The following is a 17,436-nucleotide window of genomic DNA, read 5'->3' on the forward strand; positions in this document are numbered from 1 at the left end:
GGCCAAGGAGGTTCAATGTTCTCATGATCTCTCTCTCTGAACTAGGCCTAATTGATTCTGACATATGTGTAAATTCCTAATCTCCTCTAGTCATGTGATTCATAACAGTCCATGTCCCACCACCAGTCGGAGACTTAGCAGACAAGGCATAACACTTACTGGTTATTGTCTGTACCTTAACTGACGAAATATTCAGTTATTTCAGTCAGACAAGGTGGCGAGATTCAACAGATTTGGGACATAATTGGAGGATCAAAGAAATGTTTCGATTGTCCAAAGAGTAGACCTACAACTCTATAAAGACTAGCAGACACAATCTTCAAACACCAGGGACAGCATCTTCAACCGAAGAGTCTAATCAAAGATGAGGGACAAAGACCACATCCTTCACTAAAGAGTCTTAACACAGTATCTCAGAACTATTTTCGTGATGGGTCAGCGACTGAGTGAGGACAACGACCCAGACAAGGAAATTGACGTGGCAGAGCTGCAGGAGTGGTATAAGAAGTTTGTGGTGGAGTGCCCAAGTGGAACCCTGTTCATGCATGAGTTCAAGAGCTTTTTTGGAGTAACTGATAACAAGGAGGCAGCGGATTATATCGAGAACATGTTTCGCGCCTTTGACAAGAATGGAGTGAGTAGCCCACAGATTGCTGTCACTTGATGGGAGCCTGTCCCTGCCTTTTTTACCGCCACATTATCCACTGTTTTGGACTTTCAATGTGTGTACACTGTTAAATGTGTACCATAACCTTTTCTGTTTACAATAAACAAACCCAAATTGATTCAACAATTAACAATTTATTTGAAAATTAAGGAAAGATTTACCATGAGGTCTTATGGCAAAGAATCAATATTAATTCTAAACTAACTTATTTTTTTGGCACAGGACAACACGATTGATTTTCTAGAGTATGTTGCAGCCTTGAACCTGGTCTTGAGGGGCAAGTTGGAACATAAATTGAAATGGACCTTCAAAATGTACGACAAAGACGGAAGTGGCTGCATTGACAAGACAGAGCTGCTTGAGATCGTAGAGGTAATAATAATAACTACTGTTTTTACTCAAGATTAGTGTATGGTGATATTATAAATACAGCATTTCCATAAACATACACTGAATCAGTGGGATAAAACCTCCCTCTAAAAAGCTGGCCGAGTTGTGTTTGTGTTTCCAGAAGGATTTCGTTCCATCATTGTTATATCATCTTCTGTCAGTACACCTACAACAACACAATTTCACCATTAGTACAATGAGAACCCCCATCTATACTATAATGTGAACAAGAAAATGTGTAAACAGAACATTATTCATACAGACAACTGCTAGAATTCCCAATCACATTTTAATTGATGAGAATCCATGTCTATAATATCCGAGTGTCTTTCTCAGTAAGTTTGTTTGATCATTTTCTCTGCGCACACACACACGCACACGCACACGCACGCACGCACGCACACGCACGCACACACACACACACACACACACACACACACACACACACTAGTCAACATTGCCTAAGCTACACAGTAATTAAATATGACACAAGTCTACTCAAATCTGAATGTGACGTGTCCTGTATAAAGTAGTGTTAACTTAATGCCCAGCATAGTAAAGGGATGATTATTTATTGTTTTTTATTTATTTATGATTTGCACACACACAATAACAAAATAAAAATAAAAGGCACATTGTGCAGGGGAAGCCTCCACACAAAAGTAATAAAATAATCTTTTTTTTATTTTTTTTTATTAATTAATAATAAACTTGATTGAAAGTTGAAAATTATTGTTGCTTATTACTGCCCTGTATCCTTTTCTAAGTCTATCTACCGACTGAAGAAAGCCTGTCATGGAGAACTGGATGGGGATTGTATTCTCCTGACTCCAGACCAGGTCGTGGACAGGATATTTGAGCTTGTGGATGAAAACGGGGATGGTGAGAGTGTTTCCTTGACCCTCAATGTTCTCTGACAGCGTCAACTGTCCCTTGGATGGTTTAGCAGATCCATATAATGATGTTGTTACCATGTTACTGTGTGTGTCGCCAATGATGGTAACTCTCCACCAAGGCTGGCTTTCCAAATGCTTCTAATTCAAAGCACTTTAAAGAAATAACTTTGACAACGGGTGAAGCTTATGTCTTCCCCTCAGTGTACAGGCCGTCGATGCCCGAGGCTTTTGTCTTTGGTTTTGGCAGTGAGTGATTCTAACCCTGTCTCCTCACTTAGGGGAGCTCTCTCTGGATGAGTTCATCGATGGGGCAAAGAGGGATCAGTGGGTGATGAAGATGCTGCAGATGGATGTCAACCCTGGGGACTGGATGAATGAGCGGCGACGTAAGAGTGCCAACTTTTAAGCAAGGCCTGGAACATCAACCAATCAATCAATCAAGTTTATTTGTATAGCGCTTTTTACATAGACAAATGTCACAAAGTACTTCACAACAAAATAATGCTAAACAATATACACAATAAATACAATACAAACTATATGATCTAACACCAAATCATATACCCCCAGTGCATGGTCTATGTACCATGGAACATGGACTCTTTGTCTAGAGGGGGCCCTTCCCTCTCTCTCTGTAACCAGTAGGCTTATACCATAACTGTCCTTCATTTTATAACTCTATTTGTTTCTCCAGCCACACAGTATATGAATAGTGCTCTACTGTATAGTTTGGTCTACAGATGTGCACACTATCAACAAACTAACAATGAACTGCAACTCTGTTTGATTCTTCTTTTTGTTCCCTTATTTATACAGGTCAGTCGGATTGAGATTTAAAAAATGTCCTTTACAAGAGAGACCTGTTCCAAAGGTGCCAGCAAGCAATCACAATCACACGATGTGCAACTTGCATTGGTAACTTGCCACTAATGTGTGTGTTCCACTGCAGGCTATCATTGTATACATTTGAGGGGCAATAACATGAGGTTTCATTTGTAAATATGTTCTGCTTATGATATTTTGCAAGTGTGTATCACTTTTGAGATTCCATGAGTTTCAATGCTCACAATGAATACATCAGAACACAGTAGACAAATTCTTTCCATATGGACGGTCATAAATCTTTTTTTTAATTTATTTTTTACGATACTGTACCGTTGCAGTATTGTTTTAGTTTTTGTAAGAGATGTACTGCAGCATACATTTAAGCAACTTTTTTATGTATTGAAATGTTTCCTTCAATCTATGTGTCATATGAAAATGTTTAATAAACAGTGACTTGAATGTGTCTGATTTATTGTATACGGATACAACCAACATATGTTACCAAGCTAGTTGTGCAGCAAAGGGATATATTATACCAATATTGACACAATATAGGCCGATTAGAAAATCAAAACGTATTTGCCAGTGTTCATTTCACAGACGGTGAAGCCTACTTTTCCCCTTTGGTATACTCCATGATGGATGGTGGCAGTAACGCACTCATATTTAGTTTGCACACTGCGCATAACCAAAGAAGATAACAAGGCAAGTTCAATTACTAGAAATATGCCCAGTTCTTTAAAACAAAGAGGATGAAATCCTACTTACTCTCTTTGTTTAAAATGAACTTATTCCTTATTGTGTGTCTACGCTAGTCAGCCTTAGTCGTGGAGGCAGACCGTGACACGAGATGTTAAATGATCTCACGCACGTGACGTCGGCTTCCGGCACCTGAGTAAAAGTAACCAAAATGCTGCTCTAAAAAGCTGAATCAAATCCGCAGATCTACTTCGAAAAACTCGTTTTCTAAAGAGGGTAGCTAGCAAATTTACCAACAAGACTCTTGCCCTCTATATCCCTGTTTAGATTTCCTGCAACACTCATGTCAACTGAATCAGAAGAGCCACCTATCTCTGTGGCTAAGGTAAGGAGCTCTGCTAATAAGGTATATTTATTGGATGACACATCATAAATTCCTGAAATAAGTAGCTAAACAATGGTTGCAGTCCTTATCTAGCTTACTTGCTCAATCAATAGTTGTTTTGAGTAGCACAACGTTAATTGTATGAGGTAAATAGATACATCCCTCGAGTAGAGGACTTTTCAGGTTTCAATGCTAGTTGGCGCTTCATGCGGAGGAGACACGTGCTCTCTGAGCGCCAATAGTGGAACTCCGCCCACCTACTTCCGGTCAGTGTAAGTGCATGTAAATGAGGATTTATTCAAAATAAGAGCCCCATAGTTAAACTTTATTTAGCATGGTATGGTAAATAGGGATCAAGGAACTCCAAACAATATGCTAATTATCTTAACAAATATATATATCAATCATCACCATATCATATTTGGTATAGTATTGCCCCAGAAGGCTTTGTAATTGTTCTTATATCCCAAATACCCTGATTAAATAGTATTGCCCCAGAATAATGGACTGTACAAAACTATTTTTCAAAGGTTTGCATTCTAAAAGTGTTGCAGAGTAGATGTACCAGAGATGAATTGAAATCTTTGAAAAATAGTTCTGTGCAGTGCAGATAGGCCACTTTGACCTGTATGGCCGGAGTAAATATCAACATTTGACATTGCTTTAGACTCAAACTAATCTGACCCATATTCTGGAAGTGTTGCGGAGTGGTACCAGAGATTAATTGAAATCTTTGAGAAATATTTCTGTACAGTCCAGTTTATACAAATATAATAGGCATATGCAAAATGTAAATGTTATTTTACCAATATCTACATTTTAAAGATAAAAATTACTTTTTCAAAATTGTATATACTTTCTGTTCGGTAATTTCAGCAAAAATAAGAGAAAATATTGTAATCCCATCACTTTCCATTCATCTTTTAACTCACGCTTTTATTTTGAAGCCACAAATCTGCGAAAAGCGAAACTGGAAGTCGTAATGGAGCTTTTTAGAGTTCAGAGAACACAGATCATGGAAGACTGTATGGCTGTTCTGCGGTATAATGCTGCCCTCTCCTGGCTAGTCCGCAGAAGGCAGCTGGAGCCTGTGCTATGTAAAGGGGGATCTGTTCTCCTGTCCTGCAGAAGAGGCTCTGGCACACTGTATCAGTGAGGACTGCCGTATGGGGGCTGGCATCGCAGTGATATTCAAGAAGACGTTTAAGGGAGTAGAAGAACTGAAGAAACAGAGTGAGTTCTGTATATGGGTCAAAATACATTACTGTGAAATGGGGATTCTTCTTTGGGGTGCCTGCTCTGTCTCCCAGCATTGACAGAAAAGTACAATTTGTCATGGTTAAATACTCAGCTAGGCATGCCATGTCTCAGTGTTGTCATTAGACACATGGCTATTATGGATGAGGCAACCATGTTCTGTTTGGTAGAAACCATAATGCCAGGATTGAGGTTTTGTCAATTATGTCAACTGGTTTTATTCCACAGAAAAGGTGCCCGGGCAATGTGCTGTACTGAAGGAAGGCAGCCGTTTTGTGTACTATTTGGTAAGGATCTTTGCACATGAATACAGACAGCAACTAATAATATGGGGGAAATTGATGGAACATCATAGATAATAAAGTGACTGTCCATGTATTTAGATTTAATCAGTATCAACCAGCCACTCTCCAGAAATCGCAAAGCTTTTTGTTTCTCTCCTTGTGGTGTCCCTGTCAGATTACAAAGAAGAAGGCCAGTGACAAGCCCACCAATGAAACTCTTCGACTGAGCCTGGAGGACATGAAATCCCATTGCGCAGAAAACGGCGTAACCAGGATATCAATGCCTCGGTTAGTATGAGCCAAGTCTGAACCATTCTAATGTGATCAGTAACCTTGCCTGAGACCTGAAGCATTGGTTCCTATTAGCTTGTGTTGGCTCCCTCAGGTAATGGAGGTCACGTCTGCACATGATCATATACATTTGAGGGGAAAGCATGATTTACTGTATCTTATTAGGGGCTTTGCACAGCACAGCACAGCAGTGACCCGGCCATGTTTTGCTGGCTCTGACATGCTCCTTTCACACTGTCGTGTATGGCACTGTTCCAGCGACTATGGCGGGTGGGTAACCAGAACAGCCCAGTGTAGCTCAGCTCGGCTCGGCTCTGTAGTGTGAATTTGTCAGGATTGATTTATCACCAGAGCCAAGTTGTCCTTAGAGTTACTTGCAGTGGTTGGTATGCTGAATCAACCTTTTGTTTTGTTGCTGTTTTTTTTCCCCAACAGGATTGGCTGTGGTCTTGATCGACTGAAATGGACTGAGGTGTCTGAGATGTTGAAGCAGGTCTTCCAAAACACAGGTATCTGCATCACTGTCTACACCCTCCCTGAGAACACCATGGAGTCCAAGAGAAAACGACGTTAGTGCTAATGTTTACTGTAATCCAAATTAAAGAATGTGTGTCTTCAGGGTAATTTTATTTCTCTTCAATTACCCCTTTGTTGATGGCTTTTTTGGGGTGTGTGTGTGTGAAGTGAAGCTTATGTTAGCTTGTCCAGTGAAACTAGATCATCTCAGGACTGGTTCAAGCTTCTCAGGAGTGTGTGTGTGCCTGTACAATGTTTGCTAAATGTTTTACTTTCAAAAGGGCATGATGGACAAAAATGTACGCTTAAATATATCCCCAATTGTTTGTAATTTATTTTGTTTGTGTATCATAGGGGTAGTCTCTCTACTTTCTGTAATTCCACATCACCTCATCAGTTCACCTTTGAATGGCTTAAATTTTGTCTTTCAGAATAATAAAATCAAAATTGTTCTTTACATACGTCACTTTCGTTCTTGTCAGATATACTGTATACTGAAGTTGACTGCATAGTTTAGATGGCGTGATGTCATTATTCAAGTCACACTCGCTGAAGTTGCAGTGTTCTTTTCCGTCCAGCCATTCCAAACAGGACATATCTTGCTATTTTTGGTTAGGCCGTCAATTATATAAGCCTATCTCATGACCATGCTTAGTTACGCCTATTTCTCTGGACACATTGCGCTGTGCAAATATAACATACTATCTATAAGGCTGGTGAAACCATTGCTTTGCCTTATTCATGAAATGGACAAGCTTGATGCTATTGACCCTGCAAGCAGCTCTTAATGCGATTCTAATGCCATGACCATCACAAAGGCTGGTGGATGCAGCTGCTGCAGATACGGTAGAGGTATTGTGTGATGTAATATTGATCTGAGAGTGTATTGTATTCTAAAGGAGGGGGGAGACAAAAGAGACACCCGATGTAATGGAGGGGGGAGGGGAGGTAGAGAATCTGACACCACAGAGTCAAACCCACAGATCAATTTTCTGCTCAGATATAAGAAAGCCCTTCTTTACATTTGACGAAACACGACCTGGGTATGCACATAGGCTAGCCTTACCTTCGTATGTATGCCGTATACACATTTTTGTGTGTGTGAATAATGTTATATCTAGGATTCATCAATTGACAATTATGACTTCAGATTGATTTGTGGTAATTAGCACAAGCATTAGCATACAGCCAGCGAGACTCCACACCCTCCCTGCTGAGGAGGGTTTGTAGAGAGGAGTAGTGTGCCCTGTACCCCCTACCCACTTCCCCATGACTCTTCCATTGGGGACCTTCAATAATTCATGAGGAAAAGGCATTAGCCACTACGTACACTGCGGCTGCCTGCGGCTGCCTGCCTGCCTGCCTGCCTGCCTGCGGCTGCCTGCCTGCCTGCCTGCCTGCCTGCCTGCCTCTGTATTCTTGGCTGGAAGACTGTGCTTCGGCATCACTGCATACGACCCCCCCCCCCCCTCTTCCTCCCATCCCCCCGTCGCCCCACAATTAGACTGCATACTGCAGCATAGCCACCTAGCCGTTCTGCAGCTCTGGGGAGATCTCCCTTTTATCTGACCTGCGCTGACACCTCACCGTGCTGTGGTCCGTCCCAGACAGAGATGCTGTGGTCGTCTCAGCCAGGATGCTGAGCCCGACGCCGGCAGCAACCCTACCGCTTCCTCTGAGCTTGTCCCATTTGTCTTGTAGCTTCTCATTGATTTGCATTCTTAGGCTCTCCCTCCTCACACTCACTCTCTGTTTTTTGCTCATGCGCTCCCCCTCCCTCCCTCCCTCCCTCCCTGCCTTCCTCCATCCCTCCCTCCCTCCCTCCCTCCCTCCCTCCCTCCCCCCCTCCCTCCCTCCCTCCCTTCCTCCCCCCCTCCCTCCCTCCATCCCTCCCTCCCTCCCTCCATTCCCTCTTTTTTTCACACTGCATATGAAATCGCAGAGCTCAGCATTCTTCTCCACCGGCACGAAAGAAAAAAATAAAAAGAGCAGAGAGGATCTGGGCGGGAGGGGTTCTTATGCACCATAAAACTGCCCCCTCCCAATTAAAGAAGAGGGCTTATGTTATTGAAGAGCAGCTTAGCCAATGAGGAGGCAGTGCAGGCAAATACAGCAGGAAAAAAGCAGCAGAACGAGTGGGCAAGAAAAAAACTGCAGTGTGTGTGTGTGTGTGTGTGTAGTTTTTTTTATCCCTCCCCAGAGCTGATTCTTATCAATTTCGTACTCCAGTCTTGGGCTCTGTGAGATTGTCTGTTTGCGTGTACAGCTGATTTGACACAGCAGGACAGAGTAAAGGTGTGACTAGGACAATGTGGTAGTCCAGGCTTGTTCTTTCTAAGATTGGAAATAAGAGAAAGTAATTTTGAAAGGAAGATTCATTCTTTTTCTTTCTATTGCAAAGTGCTCTGAAGCCACTGGAGAAGTTAGTCCTGAGAAATACACCTTGCACACAAGGTAAGCATTGTTTTTTTTCCACATCTTACAATTTGATTGGTGGACGCTTTTGAAGTTCTCTTTTTTTTGTCAATATATTCTAAGGTATTTGAGGGTGCGTTTCACATATCGGAGCTATGATAATGATTCATTGTGAAATAGTGTTTTTCTTAATCAATATAGTTTTTTTCTCTTTTTTTTTTTTTCTTTCTACGTAATTGAGAGTTGACAGTGACAGAGAGGGGGAGAGAGGGAGGGAGGGAGGGGGAAGGGTAGAGCGGGACTCCCTAGTGCTTTCAGCCAAGTTTCTGTGCACACGGTCCTTAAGTGCTGCAGTATCCCATTACAAGCTGCCGCGGAGATGCCTCTGCATCCAGCCAGCCTGCATGGGGCAAGGGGACCGACTTGAATCAGTTGTGGTGATTCAGAGACATTTTTTCTCTGGCACCATTAATACACCCGAGGGTTACATCTGTACTTACAGCACTAACGAGCCTTTGAATGCTATTTCGGTGTTCCAACCTGGGGTCAGATAAGGAGACATGCATGGTCAAATGCAGTTGAATAACTTAAATTTCCAGTGCAGAATTACAAGCTCAGAACGGGACAGTGACAGGGGGCACACAAATCCGTTACGTTATATTCACATTCTGCGATGCATAAACTTGGTTTGCTTAGATAACATGCATTACGAGTCCTGATTGGGATATCTCTCTCTGCTGTTGAGGCACTACCCCCAGTTCTCGCCTGCAGCACCAGTGAACACTCTGCTGGGGTAAGCTGGACTGGTTGACCTGGGTGTCTCACCTCCATCCCTCAGCACCACTACAGTGGGCTTACTGCATCACAGTCAAGTAAAAACTAGGAATTGTTTATGTATAACTAGGGTAGGGATAGAGCACATGACACTGATGATACTGTAACCTAACAATGATGGGTTCTTCGTGTGAAAATAATCTTTACTTACACACTTCGAGTATTTTGTCTTTTAAGTGTATCTACGCTTTTCCACCCTGCTGCTTGTAATGTCTTTCCATTGTTGCTCTGACCTTCACACTGTCCTGTTTGAGGAATTCACACAGGCCACCAGTGGGCACTGTCTGGTTTGTCAGTCTGGGGCTTTGAGAATTGAGATGTGTGAAATCAATACAGTACTGTGAGAAGAGGAGATTATGTGTTAATGATGCACTTTTATATTTATATAAGTGTACCTTATACTTTATATTGGGGGCTTATCACCTTACCGAAAAGATTGAATACAAAGAAGCCGTTATTTGATGTGGCTCTGTGCTTAGTTTGGGAGAACAGTGTGGGGATTTTGTGTTTGTAAGTGATTCAAGGTCTATTGAGTCCTCTTCTCCGGTCGGTACGTCTCAGCTTGGGAAGTAGGCAGAGGAGGCTGGTGAAGGCAGAAATCAGAGGACGGGCTGAGAAGGGTCCTTCCCAAACAAGGGTCACTCCTGAGCGTTCCTCCTGTCCACCATACTGAAGGGGAATTGATCCGTAACACTGTTACCTTCTATTCAAGAGGCCTTTGACTCTAGGCCTGTGATAAATCCTTAAGTATGTCAATATTTGTAATTAGTATATACCACCTCTAAGATGCCCGTATTGGTGTACAGTATTGTCCAGTGAAGAGGTGGAAATTGGAGGACGGGCTCATTGTAATGCATGGAATGGAATGACACGAATGGGCACAAGTGTTTGATACCGTTCCTCATTCCATTCCATGCATTAGAATGAGCCCGTCCTCCGATTTCTACCTCCACCAGCCTCCCCTGACCAGAGCTGACCCTGACCTAGATCACTCTATAGAGTACTCTGGCTGTCTCCTGGGCCCAATATATCAGAATGTATCCGGTTGGATATCGGCAATCGGATTGGATTAAATCGAAAAATTGGGTATTTCAAAACAGATTCTGATTATTCGGATAGGGATTCGGACTGGATAAGGGTTAGTTTTGATGCTGAAAATCAGGATAATCCTGATCCCACTATAAGGATGGATTCAGACTGATCTCACTATAAGGATGGATTCAGACTGATCTCACTATAAGAATGGATTTAGACTGATCCCACTACAAGGATGGATTCAGACTGATCCCACTACAAGGATGGATTCAGGATGGATTTAGACTGATCCCACTACAAGGATGGATTCAGGATGGATTTAGAAGGTGAAAAGCATGATAACCAAGAGATTGTAATGCAACGAAGTTTAGAATGTTGGGAAAATTATATACATCTTAAATACAGGTTAGTAATAGTATTTAGTGTAGTGTGGGTTATCCAGTGAGATGTTGAATCATGTGTTATATTATGAGTTGTTCAGATAAGTGAATATATTACAAGTGACAAGTACACTGTCTTTTTTGTCTTAGCTGCCTTTCTTCATGTAGTTCACATTAGCTCGCCCAGTGGATGGAAAAATAGAGGCCGATCTTGATCTTGTGGTATCGGGATCAGAATGACCAGATCGATCTGATCCTGGAAAGCAAAAAAAGGAGATTACAAAATCTGTCTAATTCTGATTCTGATTAAAAGTTTTGACATACTGGGCTCTGTAGACGCTGCACATCCATTCGACTGTGGGAGTTAGGGGCCGGAGAGCGAAAACACTTTTTATTATTCATGTGCCTCTCCCTTTTTTCGAGCATGGCGGCTTTAAATAGGAACTACTTTGCTCCCAACCTCTCCTCATCTGCCTGATTTCTCATTCAGTACCAGTGTTTTATTTACACCACCTCTGCCTGCACCATAGTGACAGATCAAGACGCTGCATCTAGTTCTGCTGTACCCTCCTGTGATCGCAGTGGAACCACAAATTAAGCAATAAGCAAAAAGAGCAATATTCTGGAAATGGACCATCATCATAACCACGCTGTTTCCCACATTGCCCACAGTCTTAAAGTAAGCAGCCCTTTTCTCAGAAATGACCAAATGACTCATAATTGTACAGCATGGAAGTGCTGTGGCTCATGGAAAAAACAGTATTGGGTGAAGGGATTGGCCTGATTGATTATAAGATTATGCCAACATTTAATGGCATTAACACCCACGGTGATACAGAACACTGTCTCTTTCTTCTGGTGCAAGTTGGAGATGAGGTGGAAAGACTCACAGCGTGACACTGGCAGCACGCTGAGGAACTCGCTCAAACAACACATCTCAGAGAACCGAGTTCTAGATGACTAACTCAGATGATGCCCCTCACTGTGCCCCAGTATTAGCTGGCATCCTCCTTAAGACTGGAACAGAGAGGAACACCAGAATCCGAAAGAGACCAAATCACTTGGAATGAATTTGATTGGCAGATTGAAACAGCTGATTACTTGCTGTTGGCACCGTCGTGAGAGTACCAGCTGGGTTAGTGTTGAATATTGGGAACGGAAACAGGCTTAATGAGGGCCGTCATAAACCTGTCATTAGGCCGACGTAGATGCTTCGCAAGCCTTTATGAAGACGTTATACTGTCTGAGTATTTCAATCAGGATAAGACATGTCAAGAATCAGTGTTGGCTGGTGTTATGGCTGGAGTTCAGTGGAGGCTGGTGGAGGTAGAAATCGGAGGATGGTATCAAACATGCGTGTTTCCAAACACAATGAGCCCATCCTCCGATTTCTACCTCCACCAGCCTCCATCCGTCGCTGCTGTTACAGAGTGTAATAACAACAACAGCAGGCTAAAACTGACTGCCAAGCGACAGCAGCAACTATTGAATCACTGTTGTGAAAGAGACAGGTAATGGATAATTCAATCATGCATGTCGACAATAATACACTACGTTGTTAAGTAGATTTTTCGTAGCCTACGCCGTACACAATTAGATTCTGAAGTCAGAAGCTAGTTCTTGCTTTGTCACCCCCTGATAAAAAAACAAAACCTCCACTAATACATTTAGATATATTTGAACCACATTGTTTTGTGGATGCATAATATCTCGTGTTATTTGATCATCTTTAGATCTTTTCTCTGGAGGTACAGTATCTAGCCCACTGTGAGTATGTGTCAAGCTTTGGGGGGGGGGGCAGAGTCGAGCCTTGTCATCGTTCATCTCCTCAGTGTGACACCCCCCCCTGTCCCAGGGTGTTTATTGTGCCCCTGTAACTGATGGCGCAGGCAATATAGCGGAGCCACAACGGCTGTCTCTGTGACACTGCAGTTAGCAGCGGGCCTAGATCCCACATGGCAGGGAAGGATGGGCACAGTGAGCAATTCACACCAAACAAACTCAACACTCTATTACTAATGGATCACAGTGAACCAGTGTCTGAATAACAGTTCAGCCCCTCCCCCCCCCCCCCCTCGCCAAAGAATTGACATTTCAACGTGAGGCCTCCAGAAATATTCAACATAGGGCCCCCTCAAGAGTAGTTTACCCCCCCCCCCCCCAAGCGCCCCCCCGCCCAGAGCCAGTATGTAATTGGAACCCTGCAGGTAGGAGAGAGATAGAGAGAGAGAGAGTGAGTGGGGGAGAGCGAGAGGGAGTGGATCAATGTGAATGCAGAATACAGGAGGTCATGGAGAACGTTCAGGACAGGTGATTCCTCCCACAGTTCTGTATTGCTTCCATTAACATACACAGGGGACGATGGAAATAGAGGACGTAGACAATGATGAAGGTGAACGTCCTTCTACTGGAAGGAGTGACACCCTGATAGATGCACTGATGTGCAGGAGGGAACAGCCCACGTGTGCTGAGGTAGCGAACAGGACCAGGGCTCTTCCATCACATACCCTTGGGGAAATGTGTGTGTGTGTGTGTGTGTGTGTGTGTGTGTGTGTGTGTGTGTGTGTGTGTGTGTGTGTGTGTGTGTGTGTGTGTGTGTGTGTGTGTGTATGTGATGGAAGTGTGTATGTTCTGTGGCAGAAATAAGGGGGGCTATACGTGAGGAGAACCCGAAAAGAGGGTCACCAGCATAGCAGAGACTGAGGGGGGGGGGGGAAAGGAAAGAGAAGAGACGAAGAAGAAGAAAAAAAATCAGGGAGACAGATGATGCAAGCCTGATGGAGAGCGAAGGAGAATATGAGAGAGTGGGTGTGTGGATCGGAGCAGAGCTGGGAGCACTGCAGTACATTGCAGTGCCCAGCCCCTGCTGCGTTTGCCGTTCACTCTCCGGTTCCATGCACTGAAAAGACCCCTGCAGCAGCAGCAGCAGCAGCACAGACACTGGCTGCCTGCCTGCCTGTCTCCCTGTCTGTCTGTCTGTCTGTCTGCCTGGCTGCCTGCACACACGAACAACCAATAAACAACCATCCAACTCTCTTGACATGGTATTTAGCTAGCTTGGTATTTAGCTGTGCTATTGTCTGCTGTGCTGTTTTGGGGGAAACTCCAAACGACTGTTGGTCATTTTGAATATTTAGAACACAGTAGCAGAGTTCAACATTGTAGTGCAATCAATCCAATGCAAAGAAATGGGAGTATTTAGCTTTCCTGGATCATGAAAACCTCTTATGAGGCATTAATTTCTCCCTAATATTCGACTGATGAACAGTCCCACTTGTCCCCTTCTGTGTGTTCTGTGTCTCCCTTCGGCAACACCTGCCGACATCCCTGGCTTTTGTCCCGGCGGTGATGCCTCTGTAAACACAGGCAGCTCTCTTATCGAACATGCTGACATGATAACAATGCAGAGGTAAACACATAGAAGGGAGAAGGGTTAGGGTTAGGGTTAGGGTTATGATCACAATGTGGAGGTAAACACATAGCTAGAGAAGGTCTGGCTTTGTGTTTGTTTAACGTCTGTAAAAGGCTTTTGTTATGGCTTTTTAGGGATGTTGACATTAATCAATGTTGACACTGATCAACTTTCCACTCTAAACACTAATGCAGGTTGTAGTGATCGTTGTGAATGAAAACATATGCATATTTGTGGGACTTAAAGCAGGCTGTGTACTGTATGTACATAATGTGCTTGACGCCGGTTGACCTTACCCCCTTTTTGTTCTATTTGAACGCAAACCAATTCACACCCAGTTGAGTTTTATTGTATTGGTCATGGAAGGGCTCTACTCCAGGATACGAGGATCCAGCCGTTTCTGCTTCCATAAACAATTTTTACATTTCCAACCCACTGCCTGCCTTGGGGGGCGATGGCTGAGGTGTGAGAGCTTCTTTTTGACTTCCCCAGTCTGCCTGTGTAATGCTGATGTGGCTAGATCAGGAGTTAGTGTTGTTTAGACTTATTAGTTCTTGTGATGGGGTTTGGCTGTTCAGGGTGCCTCTGTTTGAGGTAGCGGCTGGGTCTGCTATGCCTGGCTGGGCAAGTGTTTGGATTGCGAAGTCTATTTGCCACACCACATCGAACTAAGCTTCTCATTTCAGCTGAATGTTTGCCTCAGAGTTGCATTGTATTGAGCAAATAGCCGTAAACACATTTCAGGATATTTGAATCGTAAAAGCTTGAAATATGTTGGAAAATGCTTTAACTCAGTGAAGAATTGAAGCAATACACTGTTGGGTGTATGACACATCTTTCTATTCCCTGTTCATCAAAAGTCCTTCTTTTAATAAAGTGGACACTCTCCAGTTCCCAAATAAATTGGAGGGCAGGAAAGCGGATTATAATACACAGGGTTCTCCTGGCCCAATTATGTTTATGCTAGCCATGCATGTAATTGTAGCATCTCCAAGCTTTGTGTACTCTGTAATAAATTCACCATTCTAAAACAAAACATTCACATTAGCTAATACAGCGACAGACAGAAGGACAGAGAAAGAGACGGACAGAGTGAATAAATAGTCCAGTAGTGGTGTTTGAAGAGATGTGGGGTGAGTAGGGATGATCTGCAGCAGCAAAGGAAGAAAGAGAGAGAGAGAGAGAGACAGAGAGAAAGTGTATGTGTAAGACACACACAGTGAATGTGTGTGTGTGTGTGTGTGTGTGTGTGTGTGAGAGAGAGAGAGAGAGAAAGACAGAGTATAGTGTATTAGTGGTGCTTGCATGGGGGTGGGGGTGAGCTGCAGCAGCCAAAGGGAGAAAGAGAGATTGAAAGTGTGTGTGCAAGACACAGACAATGACTTTAGGTGTGTGTGTGTGTGTGTGTGTGTGTGTGTGTGTGTGTGTGTGTGTGTGAGAGAGAGACAGAGTGTAGTGTAGTGTAGTGGTGTAGTAGTAGGGCTTGCGTCGGGGTGGGGGTGGGGGTGAGCTGCAGCAGGGACTCAGAGTGCTGCATTGAGCTGCATAATTAATGTAGTGGGGGAGGAGAGAGGGGAGGGGCTAGGGGCGGGGCTAGGGCTAGCTAGCAGTGTGACGAACAAGAGACTGGAACGGCGCCAGCCTATTCTTGTGTGAAATCTCTATCAAGGAGGCGTGCTGAGCACACGGCAGAATATAGGGACAGATTTCCCTGCAATTACGGCCCTGGGCCAACGAGCTTCTATCAGCCATGTTCAATCAGAGGGATGGGAAGCTGCCTGGAAGAGCAGGGAGCAAAAATAAGATGAATATTCAGAGGAAGCACAATCAGCTGTTTGGTCCGACTCTCTGTGCCCGTCCCATCTGCTCCCTCAGACCTCGAAGCCAATCAACTTCCACAGTGCTGCAGCCTGCCAGGATGAAGTGCCCCAGTGCTGCTGCTGCTGGCCCTCTCTGTCTCATTCCTCAGTTAATCATCCAATTTGGTGCAAAATGTTTCCTTGTATGCAGAGGCGTAGGTTTATGGAGTATGGGTGGGACATGTCCCATTCACTTTTTGAAAAATTGCACACACACATTACCTTTAAAAGCCAAATTATGGGATCAGTGCTGGCCCAGCCTCCAAGCAGCCCAATCGAAAGCTTGGAGCCTCGTGATTTTCAAAGACTGCACTGATATTTGGCGATGGCCAGAGAGCCACCTGATATTTCCTCTGTTTACTTTAATGTATTGATATTTGGCTTTCCTCTGTTCTAGTGCTATTTGCTGTCCTCTAAATCACCTACTAGAGGTGCCATGAGTCTTTAGTCAAATTGCAGATAAATACAGGAAAATACGCTTAAAATTGCAAAAGAAATCTGGGGGGGGGGGGGGGACCCCAGACACCCCGCCAAAAGACCCCACCTTCAGGTACAAAATGAAACCGACGCCCGTTCTTGTGTTACAGATCTGGTTGTAACACTGATCCATTCTCTGAACTGGAACAGGAAGGACAAAGTGGGAGATTCTCTGCTGTGTGTGGACCTCCGTCTCCTCTCCACTTTGCAGATTTGCTCACTGCTTTCTCTACATCTTGAGATTGGCGACAGGTCATTGAGTCTGATGTAAGAAGACGTGTGTTGGTCATACATGGGAGAAAGTGTTATGAGGTTCCCTCTCTCTCTCACAGACACACACACACACACACACACACACACACACACACACACACACACACACACACACACACACACTCGCGCACGCACGCATGCACACACACACACACACACACACACACACACACACACACACACACACAAACCACACACACACACATACAGCTCTGTGAGGAGAGTGCAAGAAAATCTTCTAGGTTGGTTGGCTCTCCTCTCCTCTCCTCTCCTCTCCTCAGTTTTATTTTTAACCACTGTTTCCCTGCAGTGGAGACTTTCTGCCAGATCAGCCATGCATTCCAGTTGGCACTTGCACACACAAGTGTGTGGGTGTGTGGGTGTGTGCGTGTGCGCGTGTGCCTGCGTGCGTGTGCGCGTGTGCATGTGCGTGTTTGTGTGAGTGTGAATGTGAATGTAAATCTGGAAGGTTTTGTGAAGGTGTGTGTGTATAGGTGTGTAGAGGGTTTTTGTGTATGTGAGTGTACGTGTGCCTGCTTGT

General features: G+C 43.9%; 2 protein-coding genes across 2 annotated transcripts; both read left to right on the forward strand.

Annotated features, from left to right (window-relative positions):
• Nucleotides 1–430: 430 nt before the first annotated feature.
• On the forward strand, nucleotides 431–2,389 carry guca1b (guanylate cyclase activator 1B; the record flags this gene model as incomplete). The annotated part of the gene is made up of 4 exons (XM_083675805.1): nucleotides 431–634; nucleotides 890–1,039; nucleotides 1,825–1,939; nucleotides 2,232–2,389. The coding sequence occupies 4 exons, from the start codon at nucleotides 431–433 to the stop codon at nucleotides 2,357–2,359; spliced, it is 597 nt and encodes a 198-aa protein (XP_083531931.1). The 3' UTR covers nucleotides 2,360–2,389.
• A 999-nt stretch (nucleotides 2,390–3,388) lies between these two features.
• On the forward strand, nucleotides 3,389–6,617 carry oard1 (O-acyl-ADP-ribose deacylase 1). The gene is made up of 5 exons (XM_083675807.1): nucleotides 3,389–3,862; nucleotides 4,930–5,095; nucleotides 5,348–5,406; nucleotides 5,579–5,691; nucleotides 6,130–6,617. Exons 1-5 carry the CDS (start codon nucleotides 3,821–3,823, stop codon nucleotides 6,266–6,268), a joined length of 519 nt encoding a protein of 172 aa, XP_083531933.1. The 5' UTR covers nucleotides 3,389–3,820; the 3' UTR covers nucleotides 6,269–6,617.
• The last annotated feature ends 10,819 nt before the right edge of the window (nucleotides 6,618–17,436 follow it).

This window comes from Argentina silus (assembly GCF_951799395.1).
Source record: "Argentina silus genome assembly, chromosome: 8".
Lineage (NCBI taxonomy): Eukaryota > Metazoa > Chordata > Actinopteri > Argentiniformes > Argentinidae > Argentina > Argentina silus.